Raw genomic sequence first — 14,635 nt, 5'->3', positions numbered from 1 at the left:
CGTAGTCCACCACGCTGGCCCAGTGCGGATTGGTGGACTATTTCAAAGTATTATAATATGTACTAAGAACTATTTCTAATAGTTCTAATTGTAAGGTGTATATAAAAAAAAACAAAGTAATAAGAAGGAAGGACAAGTGAGTTAAGTATGAAGTAGATATAATGATTCAAGTAAAGTCAAGGAAAGAGAACTTTAATATGTATGATAGTAGAAGAGAAGGCGATATCAATAATAAAGTTAAGTTAATAAGTAAATAGAATAGGGAATCTATATCTAGATATAAAGATTAGAATTTTACAAAAGTATAAGTAAAATAAAACTTCTAAATCTTTAATAGAGAAGAAGGCAAAAATTATAACAGTTAAATTAATAAGTAAAGAGAATCTAGATCTGGAGATCAAGCTTAAGATAAGTAATTGTGTGAAAGTCTTTTAAAAAATCTTCAAATAAAAGTGTAGATAAAAGGAAAATAAGAAGAAGGTAGTAAAAGGAATATAAGTTAGGGAAGATATAAAGATTTCAAGATTCAGATTTGAAGGAAGATCATTAACGATTTTACAGTAGGAGGAAGAAATAATAATAACAAAGTTAAAGTAAATATTATACAGGATAGGAAAATAGAAGGAAATATAAAAAAAGGAAAACGCAAGATTAAGATTTAAGCAAACTGTCATGAAAAATCTCTTGCGATTTTGTAATAGTAGAGAAGAAGGCTAATATAGTAAATAAGGTAATATGAAGAAAGAAAAACGAATTAGAAGGTATAAATAAGTAAAACTTTGACGAATTTAACAATAGAAGGAACGAGTTAAGAAATATATCCAAGTCAAATTTTTGATAAGAAAGGAAGATCAAAAGGTTTACGAAAACTCAAGATATTTTTATGATCTAATAATAGTTGAGAAGACAAGAGAAGAAAAGATAACAAGATTAAAAACTAAGAGAATAAGATAGTATAGAAAAAGAATGCATGGAGTGCAAGATTAAGATTTAACAAAATAACAAATGAAAAAATTATACGATTTTATAATATTCTTAAAGAAGGAATAATGAAGAAGAAGTGGAAGTGAGAAGAAGAATATAGAATCGGAAAGTCATATGAGAAGAAAAAAAAGATTTACGAAAATTGAAACAAGTGAAATTTATACGATTTTATAAGAAGGCAAGAGTATTAACTCACTAAAAATTATAAGGCAGTAAAGTTTATAGATGAAGATAAATTAAATTAAAGCAAATTACAGATGAGGAGTTGGATAAACGAAGACGCTAGAAAATACTTTAAAATAAAATATTTGATTTCGCTGTGTATTAAAGTTTTCGAAAGTTATGATAAAGAAAATAGAATATGGTGTGAAATTAAATGGTTCTTGATGAAAAATATAAATAGACTATGAAATAATATAATATATACTAAGAATGAATAATGAATGAAGAACACGAAGAAGAACTTTATTGTAACTAAAAATGTTCGTGAAATGTAGATAGATTTCTTGAGATCGAACCCTATGAACCATGTGGTGTTAATATTAAAATAATTAATCATAAGAAATTATAAGAAGTACATAAACAATAAATAAATAAGCATTGAATAATACGCAGTAAATATAAATAATATTGTTGGTTTCAAGTAAACCCAAAAATTATCACACTAACGAAAAAAATTAAACGCATCATGCGTTAAATTATTTTACACCAAAAAAACATTTCAAATATAATTCTAAGAATAAAAGTACAAAAACATGGTGAGTTGCATATGTATTCATATGTTTTAGTGGATGAATGATAAAGTTGTGTAAGAAATAATAGTAACATAATATAAATAGATATGGAAAAAATCAAGTACTTCATAGGTTATATAAAGTATAATAAACTTGATAATGTATAGTCGAAAAGTCGCAAACATTTGTGATAGTAAAAAGGAAAAGAAGAAAAAATTTAAAAAGAAAGTGGTATACATATTCGAAGATACACAAATATGACATGGACAGAAAGCAGTGAGTCGAAGAATCAGATTGCTTAAGGATTTTAGAGATAGGTAAGAAAGGTTTGAGGAGAAGAAATAATAAGCATTTCATAGTAATAGAAAACTCCGTGGAGTTGTTAAGTTTCGATGCAAAATTAAACTGCAAATTAAACAGATGGCATAACAATGATGTGATGAAGATAAAATAAACAATAACATTATTGATATGACATGGAAATTTATGAAAAATATGTTAAGTAAGTAGTTTAGATTACATAGGACATTAGTTTCTCATTATGATGACAGATAGAACATGAAAATATGATGATAACATAGTGATGATGTGACGAAAATCGAATAAACAAATATTCTTTTATAGAAGATTACAGCAAAGAAAAACATAGATTTAGTATAACGATAGTTTAGGAAGGAAATTTATAGGAAAAGTGATAAAAGTGAAATATAAAAGTAGGTAAATTAAATGATAATGAAATTGAATGGAAACAAAATCACATTGATAGATTGTTATAGCATAAGATTTAATTGGAATATTATTTTAACTGTATAAAACAAGAAATGAAATAAAAAGTGAAAGATGAAATAAGAAGTGCAGAATAGCTAATAGAGAAGTAATAATATTATGATTAGATGCTCATTTAGAAATATTAAATGGATAGTTAAATAGTGAGTTTTGATTTAAAAAGAAATATAAATATAAAATACTAGTAAAGTTAACTACGATAGAAATGTAAGCGTAATTGTGATAGAGTCAAAGATAGTCTAGTAGTAGAAATGTCATTTAGAAAACTTTCTTAATATCACAGAAAACTATCTGAAAAAGCAAATAAAGTACGCAGATAAGATTTTGTTTCCTATAGTATATGAAAAGATGAAGATAATAAATACAGAAAAATTTGCTACATTACAGAATGGTCGGTTAATAAAGAAAGGATAAGATTTAAGAAATTATTTGAATTAAATAAGAGAAGTGAGACAGATGCAAACAATGAACGCAGATATAATATGAGTTCTTATAAGAAATAGACGGGATAACATAGGAACAAGTATTTTATAGAAACCAGAAACTAAGAACAAATAGATGTAGGATATAAGAAAATGAAAAAGAAAGGAAAACAAATAAGGAATGTACACTAATAACAAATAAACATATAGGTCTTAAATATAAATAAATAAATTGAATAGCATATATACAAGCAAGTAGATAGAATTAAGTTATGAAAGATAACGAAATTTTTTTTTTAAGTCAAAGTTCAAGAAAAGATAGAGTAATGATTGGATTGGTGCGGTAACAATATACTGTTAACTTTAGTGACAGATTAATTCTGGGTGAATAGTACATAGATATTTTTTAAAGATAGTGGTGGAATAATATTAAATAAAAAGGAAATGAGAAATTATGTAAAAATTGTTACCTATATAGTATAACTATTATGCTTATAAAACTGCCATTAAGTATTCCCTTAAATTTAGGTTACCGGTCAGTTCATTGTCTTCTATTGACAAGAATAATATTTTAAGTATTTAAAATATTAAACATTTAATAATATCCAAGTAGAAAAAGAAATAGTTGAAAATAAAGATTAAAGCAGAATAGAATAAAGCAGAAGCAATAGAAGAGTAGGCATAAATAATATAGAAGAAAAATATATAGATAGATAGATCAAGAGAAGATAATAAAAGTGCGAAATGTAGAGATCATGTTATACATACATAACAAGGCGAAACTTAACAGTACATAAATCTAAAGAAGACGTGTTTGTAGTATGAACTACCTTAGTGCCATATATCACAGTGTACTTTGTTAACTTAAACGTTTAGGTTTTTAAGGAACTTCATTATTTTAATGAAAACGTGCGTAGCGGAATTCACCGTCTTAAACAAATGTGCGGTAATTCGGCTTTGATTTATTGAAACATATTTTAATTTCTAGAACTTTCAAGGATAATTCTTTGGTAACACGAGTTTAACCTATACGCCAAATAAATATATCGGCAAGAAACATTCAAAACAATATAGTATTTGATCACTTTTCCCTAAACTGTTTAACATTAGATGTCCATTCCAAACATATTTAGGACTTAAGGGCACTAACATTCAAAAAGGATTTGTGATCTTTATTTCCTTACAGGGTAGTCTGCGTACCACCCGAAAGCACCATTGTCTCCAGTATGGGCCCCAAAGTCTACATATTCTCCGAAGTCTGGTGTTCTTTCTGCAATTTGTGCAACCGCACCTAGATTTGCTGGACTTGACTCTTCGATTTGTTGTTTAGCTTGCAACCTAGCTTTTGGCGCAGGAGGTGGGGCGAGAGCTACAGCTGAAACAAAAGTAGTAGAGTTTTAACACTTTCAAAGAATCATTTTTTCATTTTAGAACTCATCAAACATCAATATTAATTACTAGCTGTTGCCCGCTTTCTTCGTCCACATTTATTCACAAATCCCGTAGGAAGCGTTTGTTTTCCTGGGGAAAAAACTTCTAAGGTTGTTTGTTTGTCTTTGTTTCATGCCCTTACGAACCAACCAACTTGATTTTTGGCGTAATCATCGGGTCATACACTCAGGAGTCTCAAAACATAAATATTGGAATAACATTGGAAAGAGTTATCTGAAGAATTGCATTACATAATATGTCATGATCATCTTTTAAACTTAACTTACAAATAGGTATATTAGATCACAGTAATGATTAATGAATAAATTAGCGGCAGTTTAAAAGCAACACACAGTGACAGAAAATATGGGAGTAGACTGGCATGGTACGGCAATCATGTTAGCAGCAGAATGTTAAATATTTATGTGAAAGGAGAAAAAGTAAAGGTATAACCAAAGAAGAGCTAAGAGATTGTGTGTAAGAGAATATAAAAGGAGCAGGATATTTGTAATGTATAAAAAAAAATTGTTGGGCTTCCCCGACGCAGATAACAAAGATATGTAGATCACAGCAATGACGCTAAATCACATTATCTCGCAATGATCTAATTATAATATCACCTTTATTGTGAGAGAATTCTCATTAACTACATTGAAATTTAACAATTAAGGTACGCATTCACAATGAAGCCGTGGCAGTTATTCGAAAATAGATTATCTAATAAGTATTGCAGCTACATTGTTCTCGGATTATAATCTATCCCAACCATATAATTGAAATGCTTAAATATTCGTACATAATTTACTTGGAATGTTGCGGAAGGTAATAAATCTACTGCAAAGGTACTCGTACATTCTATAATTATTACTGTCGACATCAAATTGAAAGTGGTTTACACCATCGTAGAAACGTTGCATCAAACAAGACCTCTTTTGCATAACCCTATGTAAAATTCTATGGAGGAATGTTTTAAATACGTTATGTAATCGATAACAATTGAAGAAAGTTACAATTGCAAAACGTGGCTTTACAAATAGGTTATTCAATATGAATATGAAACTAGTTACTCCATTTTAGAAAGTTAATCCTTTACTTAGTGAAAGTAATCGACGATTGATAGCCCTCGGTTCTAGTGTTGGGCTTTCTTTGACATTTAGGTAATGCATGCTCTTCGGACTTCATGAATTGAATATATTTTATCATTTCATCATTTAAACATCTGTTAAAACGGTAGACATTCATACTAAAAAGTAATAGACTACATAAAATGAAATCTTGGGTAAGAAAACTATGATATTATACTTCTTCTGGTAACTACTTTTTCTAACAGTGTTGTAAAGTTTCGTCATCATCATCTGTGAAAGACTTTAAAAAAATATCCTGAACCTTGTTCGCAATCGCCGGCTAAAGAGCAAAGATTAAAAAATGGCAAAGAACCCCAAACCATTAACGAATAATTGATAAAGAATAATTAATTAAACTTACTTGTTTTTTTATTCAGAAATTATTTTGCCAATAACAACTACTTTTACGTTGGCGATATTTTCTTAAATTTTGTTTGTTAACAAACACAATTTTAATTTTGATTTGAAGCAGGGATCTGCTTCCAAAAAAGAAAATAGATATAACTATATTTGGAATGATTCCGATAAAAGTGTTTATTCAATTAATGTTTTTATAATGTAGTAGTATATTTATTTGTTTATTTATAAGACATTATAATAAAATTAAATGCCATATTTGAAGAATGAACTGGATCCAACTTAGTTTGAATAGTGAATTAGCACTTACTTCCTTGTTGATAATTTTGCAACGGTATTGGATGGTAGTTTACTTCATACGGAGGTTCAGATAGGGCCTGCCTTGTGACTCTTCTAGCTCTCAATTCTGTGAGGTCTACGAAGGCTATTTGGTCTGCGGGCACCGCTATGTAGGATGGCATGGCGTACACCATGGCTAGCGATGCTGTGAAGATTATGATATGCTGTAACGAAGGAAAGTAATACGTTAATTAAAGATAATTTTTGACGACCTCCCAGGCGCAGTGTGATGCTGTTTTAAGTGTGACGTTAGGCTTTCGATCTGCGGTAGGGGCAATTTATAATTTGTGAATTTTCTCTGGTCTGGTCGCTTCGGCCGTGGCTAGTTACCGCTAAGTAATTTAGCACTGGTCAGATTTCGCGTGAAACCGATAATGGGTTATGGGGTTTAATAAAACTGTCATATTGCTAACAGGCAAGCTCCCTATTGAAAAAATAGGAGCGGAGCATCAATGAAAAATGCTGTAAAACTGAATATATTCCTTTTGAGAGCTACCGATGCGGGCGATGCGTAAACGGTCAATTCTTACGCAGACAAAACCTCGGGGGATCGCTAATATCGATATAAATCGTGTTACTGTGCAATAATATATTTATAGCTTTTCAATTCCTATGTTTACACTCTATTTATACTTTATAGCATTGTAATTCGTTAGCCACAATGCGTGACTGAGCGATCGGACAGCTAAGCACGACTCGGAAATCCTCTGAAACCTATTACTCAGTATTAAGATACGGTTAGGTAACCCCGTGTATATTTAACTAGCGGTCCCCTGCGACTTCGTTCGCGTATGAGTCAACCTCAAAAGATAAACATATGCTATCGCGGACTTTTTATATAATTTCTAAAGAGGAAGAATTCCGTGATAGATTGTTTTGGCTAACCTTAATCGTTGTAGCAAGTGATATTTTAATTTCATTCGCACCCCGAAAGTAAAACCGAAGTCCTCACCACTAAACTAATAAATATTTAATAAAGATTTTAATGTTAAATAAGCAATGCGTGACAGAACGATCAGGTACAAGGCTCAGGTAGCATGGAGATTCATCGGATTATGTCAGTAGTTCATGAGGTTCCTACCTACTCGAACTCAGTAGTGAGAGTTACTATTATTACTTGTAAGACTAGTCTCGTACGTTCGTGTTACACAAAATTTTAAAAGCTTGAATACTTGCAGTCGTTTTCGAGTATTGTCAAAGTAAAATGGAGCTAATTTGACTCGTTTTAGAGTCGCAAATCATGTTTTTATAATTTGTGTTGATTAATTTCAATATGTTTCTCTCTATCTGATTTGTTTCTAATTTGTCTGACTTGTGTAGGGAAATTTCAGCTTTTTTTTCATTCAAAACTCCTTCAATGTGGGTATCAAATGAAAGCGCTTTTTGTAAAATTTCAATTGCGTGGTTAAATTATGTACGAATATACTTACTTTTTTTTTTTAAGTTTCTTCTGTAAATGTGTGAAATAAAGACTTAAAACAAACAACAAACAAACTTAATAACACTGAGGTATTTATAAAAATGAAAACGAAAAAACTGAGTCATAAGCAATATGTATATAATATAACAGGTATCTATTACATACGTGTCAAAACTATTATCAAAGTGTTATTATTTCACCTTCCGAATTATCGGGTAAGTACGAAAAAGCGAAATTTGTTATGCAACCGTTTGTACCCCACGTTTGGCACTAAACGCTTTGTTAGACTAGTTAGGGTTGTCACATATCGGACATAAATTTTTTGTGTAGTGGTAATCCCAAGTCACCAAACTGACTGACCCTGTAGTGGGCCGTTAAGAGGTTGATATGAAGATGATGAATCCCTTTTCTAATATTCTGCTATTCTATAGGGATGACTCCCTATATCATCATGAAAATCTATTATATTATAATCTGTCGTCATCTTTATCCCATTAAATGCCCACTAAAGGGCACGTGTTCCTTTCAGAATGAGAAGGGTATAGGCCGTAGTCTACCACGGTGGTCAAGTGCAGATTTTTAGACTTAATGCGCCCTTGAAAACATTATGCAGAACTCTCAGGTATGCAGGCACCTCGCGATCGTTTCTTTAATGCAAGTGACATTTAATTTCTCAAATTAAAAAACTCACATAACTCTGAAAAGTTAGACGTGCATGCCGGGGTTTGAACTCGGTCTCTCTGACAGGGACTATATAATAGACAGCCAGCGCTTTACAAAAAAAAAAAGAATGTTATCCATAGGTCTGGTTGTTTCAGGTAGACAGCCCTAATCGAAGCAGTTGTTTTTGAAATCGGATCGGACGTTACGTTACTTGCGCTCATTATTTTAGAAAGTAAAAAGGATTGAAGCAATTCGACACGGCATACCAATAGGTACAGTTTTAATCTCATGCCATTCAATAAAATGCTCTTATCTGATTACTTATGTATCCATTAAATTTGAAGTTAAAGATTTATTTTGGCAACTAAATAAATTTTTAAACACATATAAACTTTTTATCATCCACGTTGTTTCGTCTTTAGGACCTGTTTTAATTGAGGGAAGCAAAGTTTTCATCTTTTCTATCCTCAATAAAAAAGTCCTCATCATAAACCCAGGGCACAGGTCTCCTTTCGCAATGAAAACATACATACATAGATACAAACATACATAGGTGACAAAGTTTTATTAAATAAATGCCACGGGAAAAAGTAATCTTTGTACGTCGACTCAAAATACAAAATTCAAAATTCATTTATTTCAAGCAGGCCTAATATAAGCACTTTCGAAACGTAAACTCTGTCTGTTTGTAGTGACTCTACCACAGGTTCGGAAGGCAGATTCTACCGCGAACATGCCGGCAAGAAACTCAGCAGTTGCTCTTTTCCAACATCAACAATTTACATTTTAAATTTTAACATTCATTTATCTATATTGTGAGAGATGAACGCGGAGCCGGATGCTTCCAAGCAACCTTGTCATTAAGAAATTCATCAATTGTATAGTAACCTCGCTGTTATAAATGTAACATAATCTTAAAACTTATGCATTGGAACTTGTATCCCGGATGCAAGCCAATCTTGTCTAGATCGGTCCAGTGGTATAGCATATTAGTATCGCTTAAGATATTTTATTAAACCTAATAGGTGTTTAATTCCTTCGTCATAAGATTGGCCAAGGCAAGGTTTACAAATGTTGCGTATCACAGCTTTCTGAACGAGTCAGCCACAAACAAAGAAAGCAAAAGTAACTGCAACTGTATATACTCTTACGTATTATAGCAGCTGGCATTACGTATTGGGAGCAATTAACATTTTGAATTTCAAAGATATATCAACAGAGAACCGCCTCGGGCTGTCCGCCCAACCCGGTTAACCTTCGAAAGGTTCCGTGTAAGTGAAAGGCTTCAATGCTGCTTGGTTGGTGACCGATCGAGAGTAAAACTCACGTACCTATTCCTACAATGAAACATTTAAGTCGGTAACAAAATCAAGGTCCATTGCCAAATCACTTTTACTTTTATACTACATTTATACCGAATCGTGACAATGCAACTAAATGTTTTTATACGTAAGTATTCGGTAAGTAGTTAGGTTTGTTTGTTTAAATTAAGCAGATACTTTTGTTTTCCAGTTTTATTTACGTGCCTACAGGGATTGCTTTACTTATGGGATACGTCGTGCGACGGGTTGATCAGTTGGTTGACGGGTTGATAGCGTCATCGTCGTAAGAACAATAACATTTCATGCACGTTCCATTTGTCTGGAGGGCTTTGGCCGTAGCTAGTTACCAACCTACCGGCAAAGACGAGCCGCAAAGCAATTTAGCGTTCCGATACGATGTCGCTTAGTAACCGATTAGGTGTACGGTTTAATGTAAATGCCATACTCCCCACAGGTTACCCCGCTTCCGTCTTAGATCGCATCATTACTTACCACCAGGTAACTTGTAGTAGTATTAAAAAATGAGCAATGAAACAACGATAGAGGTTGCGGGTCTACTCTTATGTGTCACAACTGAAATTTCATTGTCGTAGAACATCGATCATATCTACTTACCGTGGATTATAGTCACAGTGGTTTGAAGGCAATTTACTTCGCATTATGGAATTTCTTGTTCGCATGGCTACCATTATATCCTATTTATTCTATGCCATTATGTCTCAAGGCTATTTGCGAAAGGCTTCATTGCTTGTCGGTTAAGAAAATATGTTTTCGTCCAATTTATGGGAATTTTGTGGATTGCAAGTTTAGAAAATAAATAACCTCCTAACGTCTAATCCCTTAGTTTTCAAATTGACTTAAACTTTGGCAATTTTATATTCTGCTCTTTTTTAGGTTTGCTTTTAGTTATTTGATTTCTTCTTATGATTCTTAAATTTTTAATTATATAAGTAGAAGCCGTACGAACCTTGGAATTCAATTATTTAGGGGCTAGAAAGTACACTTTCATATTATTTACCAATTCACCTTTACCAAGAGTAACATATTAAATCAATTTACCAATAAACAAATTAAGTTATAATTTGTTTAATAATCGAGAAAATATTTGTAAAATAGTTATTTGTGTAAAACTATTTGGCCTCAAAAGCTAACGCCATCAAATCTTATACTGGACCAAGAAAAAAGGCTGATGTGAAAATAAGGGGTTTTCCTTCGTCAGTATTATTTGTTTACTGAAAATGGAAGATCAAGGTTTTTTTTTCATAGTTAAATAATACACACTTCATAAATTTCTTAGTGATAACATTGCTTGGAAGAAGAATGTAATTATCTCGCGAAAGATAGTAAAAGACATGAACGTCGAGAATGGCCAATCGCCAAGTTTCTCTCCGGTTTCTTCTTGAACGTGCCTTTCGGACCTATAGCTCTTAAGGAGGGCCTCCTTGAATTTGAAATTATATTGTTAATAACGGTTGCCTACGACTTCGTCCGCGTTTTTATCCACCTTAAAACATAGTCTGCTTTATATGCCTACACATTTTTGCACAGTGTAACCGTTTATGAAGCGCACGCCTCGAAAGCTCTCAAAAGGATATTTTTTTCCGTTTTTGTAGCATTTTCCATTGGTGCTCCTATTGTTTGTAGTGCTATGTAAACTATAAAAATAAAACTCGAATCAGTAATTCCTGAGATTAGCGTATTCAACAAATAGGACTCTTTAGCATTTTTGTGTTAGTATAGATTGTTTGATGGATGATAAGATAACAATAAATGAATACAATAAAACACAATATTTAAATATGAAAAAAAAATGTTTTTTTTTCTGCTTTCTTCTCTAATTTATATGTGCCCAATAATTTGTAAATCTCGTACCCTAGGCTAGAATTTAAGAAGGCTCCTTCCTGCCCCACAATGATTTCTCACAAAGCTTTTCGCAGGCCTCTAGATTCAAATTCAAATTCAAATTCAAATTCATTTATTTCAAGTAGGCCTACTTTATAAGCACTTTTGACACGTCAAGTATGCATGTTTGTGTGACTCTACCACCTAGAATCATATAATATTGCTAATTAGTTTATTGTTCTTTTTTGTACAAACTACTTCACCTAATTTCAGTTATGAAAGAAAATACACATTGGCCTTGTGAACTAATTGGTTTACGCTCTAAAAATTACGCGTTTGTTAGTTTTAATAGCAATATTTAATTGAACTTAGACAATTGCTTTTGATGCGTGATGATATTATTTAAATTTATGCATTATTTACACAAGCTAATGTGTTGATTTCAGTAACTTTCGTTTTTAAATTATCTTGCAAATATTATATAGGAAGCGTAATTTTGTACATTTCATAATACTTTATTCTGGTTTGGTCCTACTCTGAAAATTTTACTTTTCTCTCCGTAGGCAGCAGGAAGTTAGCAAATCAAATTGTGCAAACTAACTAATGCCCAAGTCATTTCACTAAGAACAAGGTAACTAATAGTTTATCACCTGAGAGTTGGTGTAATTTTTTTTTTTAGACTTCGCCTAAAGCGATTAATTAAGGCGATTCGTAGGCTTAGTGACAAAGGGCATAAAGATAGTTAGACTTAAGTCTGACGAATGAGTAGTTTTTAAGACAGTTAGGTATACAAATCTCTAAGTTAAATATGACTCATTGCCATTTATTTTATTTATGTATTTATTTATTATGTATAAACCATAAATTGTGACTGTGAACATGTGAACATGAAGTGTACAAAGGAAAGCTTATCTCTAAAAGAGATCTCTTCCGGCTACCTCAGGACGTTTATTATTAGTGACTGACAAAGGATCACAGAGGATCAGCCTGGCTGTTCAGCGTGGAAATACAGAAAGCATTCTTGCCAACATTCCAAAGGACATGTTTTACATATTCTGCTGTAAGTTTTAAATTAAAAAAAGATCTAGAAAAAAAAATTATCTAAAAATAATGGGTCACAATATTTCATTAAATAAAAAATAGTATCCGCAAGTGGTTTTAAATAGATAAAAAATATATTAAGTAGTCATGTTTAATTGATCTAAATTATTGACTTGCCTTCTTAAGTTTTTAGTAATGTTTAATTGTAGAGTAAAATCTATTTTGAAAATGTAAATGGCTGGTAAAGTATCTTTTGGAATGTCACTTGTCTTGTCAAGAAAAAAGCAAAAGGATAAGTCGGAAAAATAAGATTGTGTTTTAAAAATTCCATTTAAGCAATAAATATCAGAATTTCAGACATTTTCCATTAACAAGCTATCTTTTTTAAACAAAATGTTACTTTAAACAAAACAAAGACACGTTCCTAAACTTAATCACTTACGAAATTTTCACGAGAAATCTTTAAAAAAATATCACAAAACCAAAACTGACCATGTTTCGCGTGGAACCACTTCACAACAGGGCTGTGCCCGCACTGAACTGCACGTAGCTGCCGCAACAATTTTTATAGCAACCTTTCAAAGTTTCACTTTCTAGTTCTACTGGCCCAGTCGAACGTGATCTACTTTTTTACGCCTTTAAAGGTACAAAGGCAACCCCTGATATTAAATAAAAATTTGGAAAATCCAAAAGTGCACGCCTCATAATCTCATTTTTTTCACAATAAAATTGTTTTTTTTTTTAACTGAAACTTTCAATGCGCATTACAAATTTTTTTTTTCATATTAATTATTATTCATTTTTTGTAAACAAGACACGGGAATGTCATAATGATTGCACATTGAAAGTTACAATTAATATTAGCTAGAATAATTACATGGAAATTTAACGACAGTGAATTGAACGCTCATATTAACTAAGAAATTACTTCGTGTGTTTCTTTAGATAATTAAAAAAAAATTATTCCGATACGATCATTTTTTCGACCAATTTTGATGCCACATACACCCGTCCATACACGGACGTCCAGAAAAGATTATGTTTAATGTTATTATTTACTATGTTAAACAAAAAAATTGTTATTGAAATGTATTTTATGTGCCTGACAAATTATTTGACTTGATATTAGTGTACTCAAATTAACCTGTAAGTGCAATATAAATAACAAAAAATCAATTTCAGTTTCGAGAAAACTGCTTTTTTTGAAATGTCGAGAGTAGAGCACAACCTCAACGCTTCGCTTATGAGGCGTGCAACAGGAGGGCTGTAGTTTGGCCTGTAAGAAAGGCTTTTGTGGGAGGCTTCGGTCGTGGCTAGTTCACATTATCGACGGTATCGTACCGTCAATAAAACAACTAAAAGTTCCCAGCTGTGACCGCTGTCATTTTAAGTAAGAAGTCCCGGGTTCGATTCCCGGAAAGGGTAATTTAGGAATCTATAATTTCTAAATTTTCCCTGTGCTGCCCAGGTGGGAGTTTTTGGCTTTGGCTATTCTATGGACTGCATCATCACTTATTAATTACCAGGTAACATTGTAGTCAAAGTCTATCTTGTAATTTAAAAAAAACCACTACTGAAAACTTTTTAAAATTTAAATTGAGTAAGGTTTTCGATCGATAATTCGTTTAAAGGAAATTGCATACAATTCTACAATAAACTACCCATTGACATCTTGGAGATGTCTCTTAAAAAGTTCAAAGTTTGTATTAAATGTAACCTTATAGAAAATATAGTATAAAGGACTACGTAATCGATAAAAAAGCTTGGGTGTGAATTATTGCTCTAACCAGGTTGCTCTTCAAATAATTTTAAATGACATTGTGAGATGGTGATAGCAAAAAAAACACTCTGCTAAGTTTGTTGTGGGCTTCTTAGACCAGGACGCGCTTGGAACCCTCGTAACTTTAGTTTCAAGTTTACGAATGTGGTTACCGCCATCATCTCACTACCGTGTAATTCTTATGTAGGTACGCATCAAAAGTGCCACCTATGGGGCCTACTTGAATAAAGATATTTTTGACTTTGACTTTGATCAGAATTAGGTACATCAGTTTTAATTGCCGGTAAAACATCTATAATTAGCGATAAGGCCGCCTTTTGTATTCTACTTCTGTCTTTGTATTTCTATTGTTTTTTTTTATTTTCCTAACTTCATAGTGGTGTACAAGTA

At 31.9% G+C, this 14,635-nt stretch overlaps 1 protein-coding gene across 1 annotated transcript; it reads right to left on the bottom strand.

Annotated features, from left to right (window-relative positions):
- Positions 1-3,744: 3,744 nt before the first annotated feature.
- Positions 3,745-12,992, bottom strand: LOC120631128. Its single transcript, XM_039900576.1, has 3 exons — positions 12,958-12,992; positions 6,149-6,341; positions 3,745-4,301 (listed from the first exon to the last, which is right to left on the bottom strand). The coding sequence occupies exons 1-3, from the start codon at positions 12,958-12,960 to the stop codon at positions 4,099-4,101; spliced, it is 399 nt and encodes a 132-aa protein (XP_039756510.1). The 5' UTR covers positions 12,961-12,992; the 3' UTR covers positions 3,745-4,098.
- Between the last annotated feature and the right edge of the window lie 1,643 nt (positions 12,993-14,635).

This window comes from Pararge aegeria, chromosome 17 (assembly GCF_905163445.1).
Source record: "Pararge aegeria chromosome 17, ilParAegt1.1, whole genome shotgun sequence".
Lineage (NCBI taxonomy): Eukaryota > Metazoa > Arthropoda > Insecta > Lepidoptera > Nymphalidae > Pararge > Pararge aegeria.
The sequence above is the reverse complement of the archived record's forward strand: the minus strand, read 5'-3'. Positions and strand labels throughout refer to the sequence as shown.

What these genes read in the sequence shown, in the direction of transcription:
- LOC120631128 (XM_039900576.1), bottom strand. An exon ending in GCAAAATTATCAACAAGGAA is followed by an intron (nt 4,302 to 6,148) that starts GTAAGTGCTAAT and finishes CTTTTGTTTCAG; the next exon opens with CTGTAGCTCTCGCCCCACCT.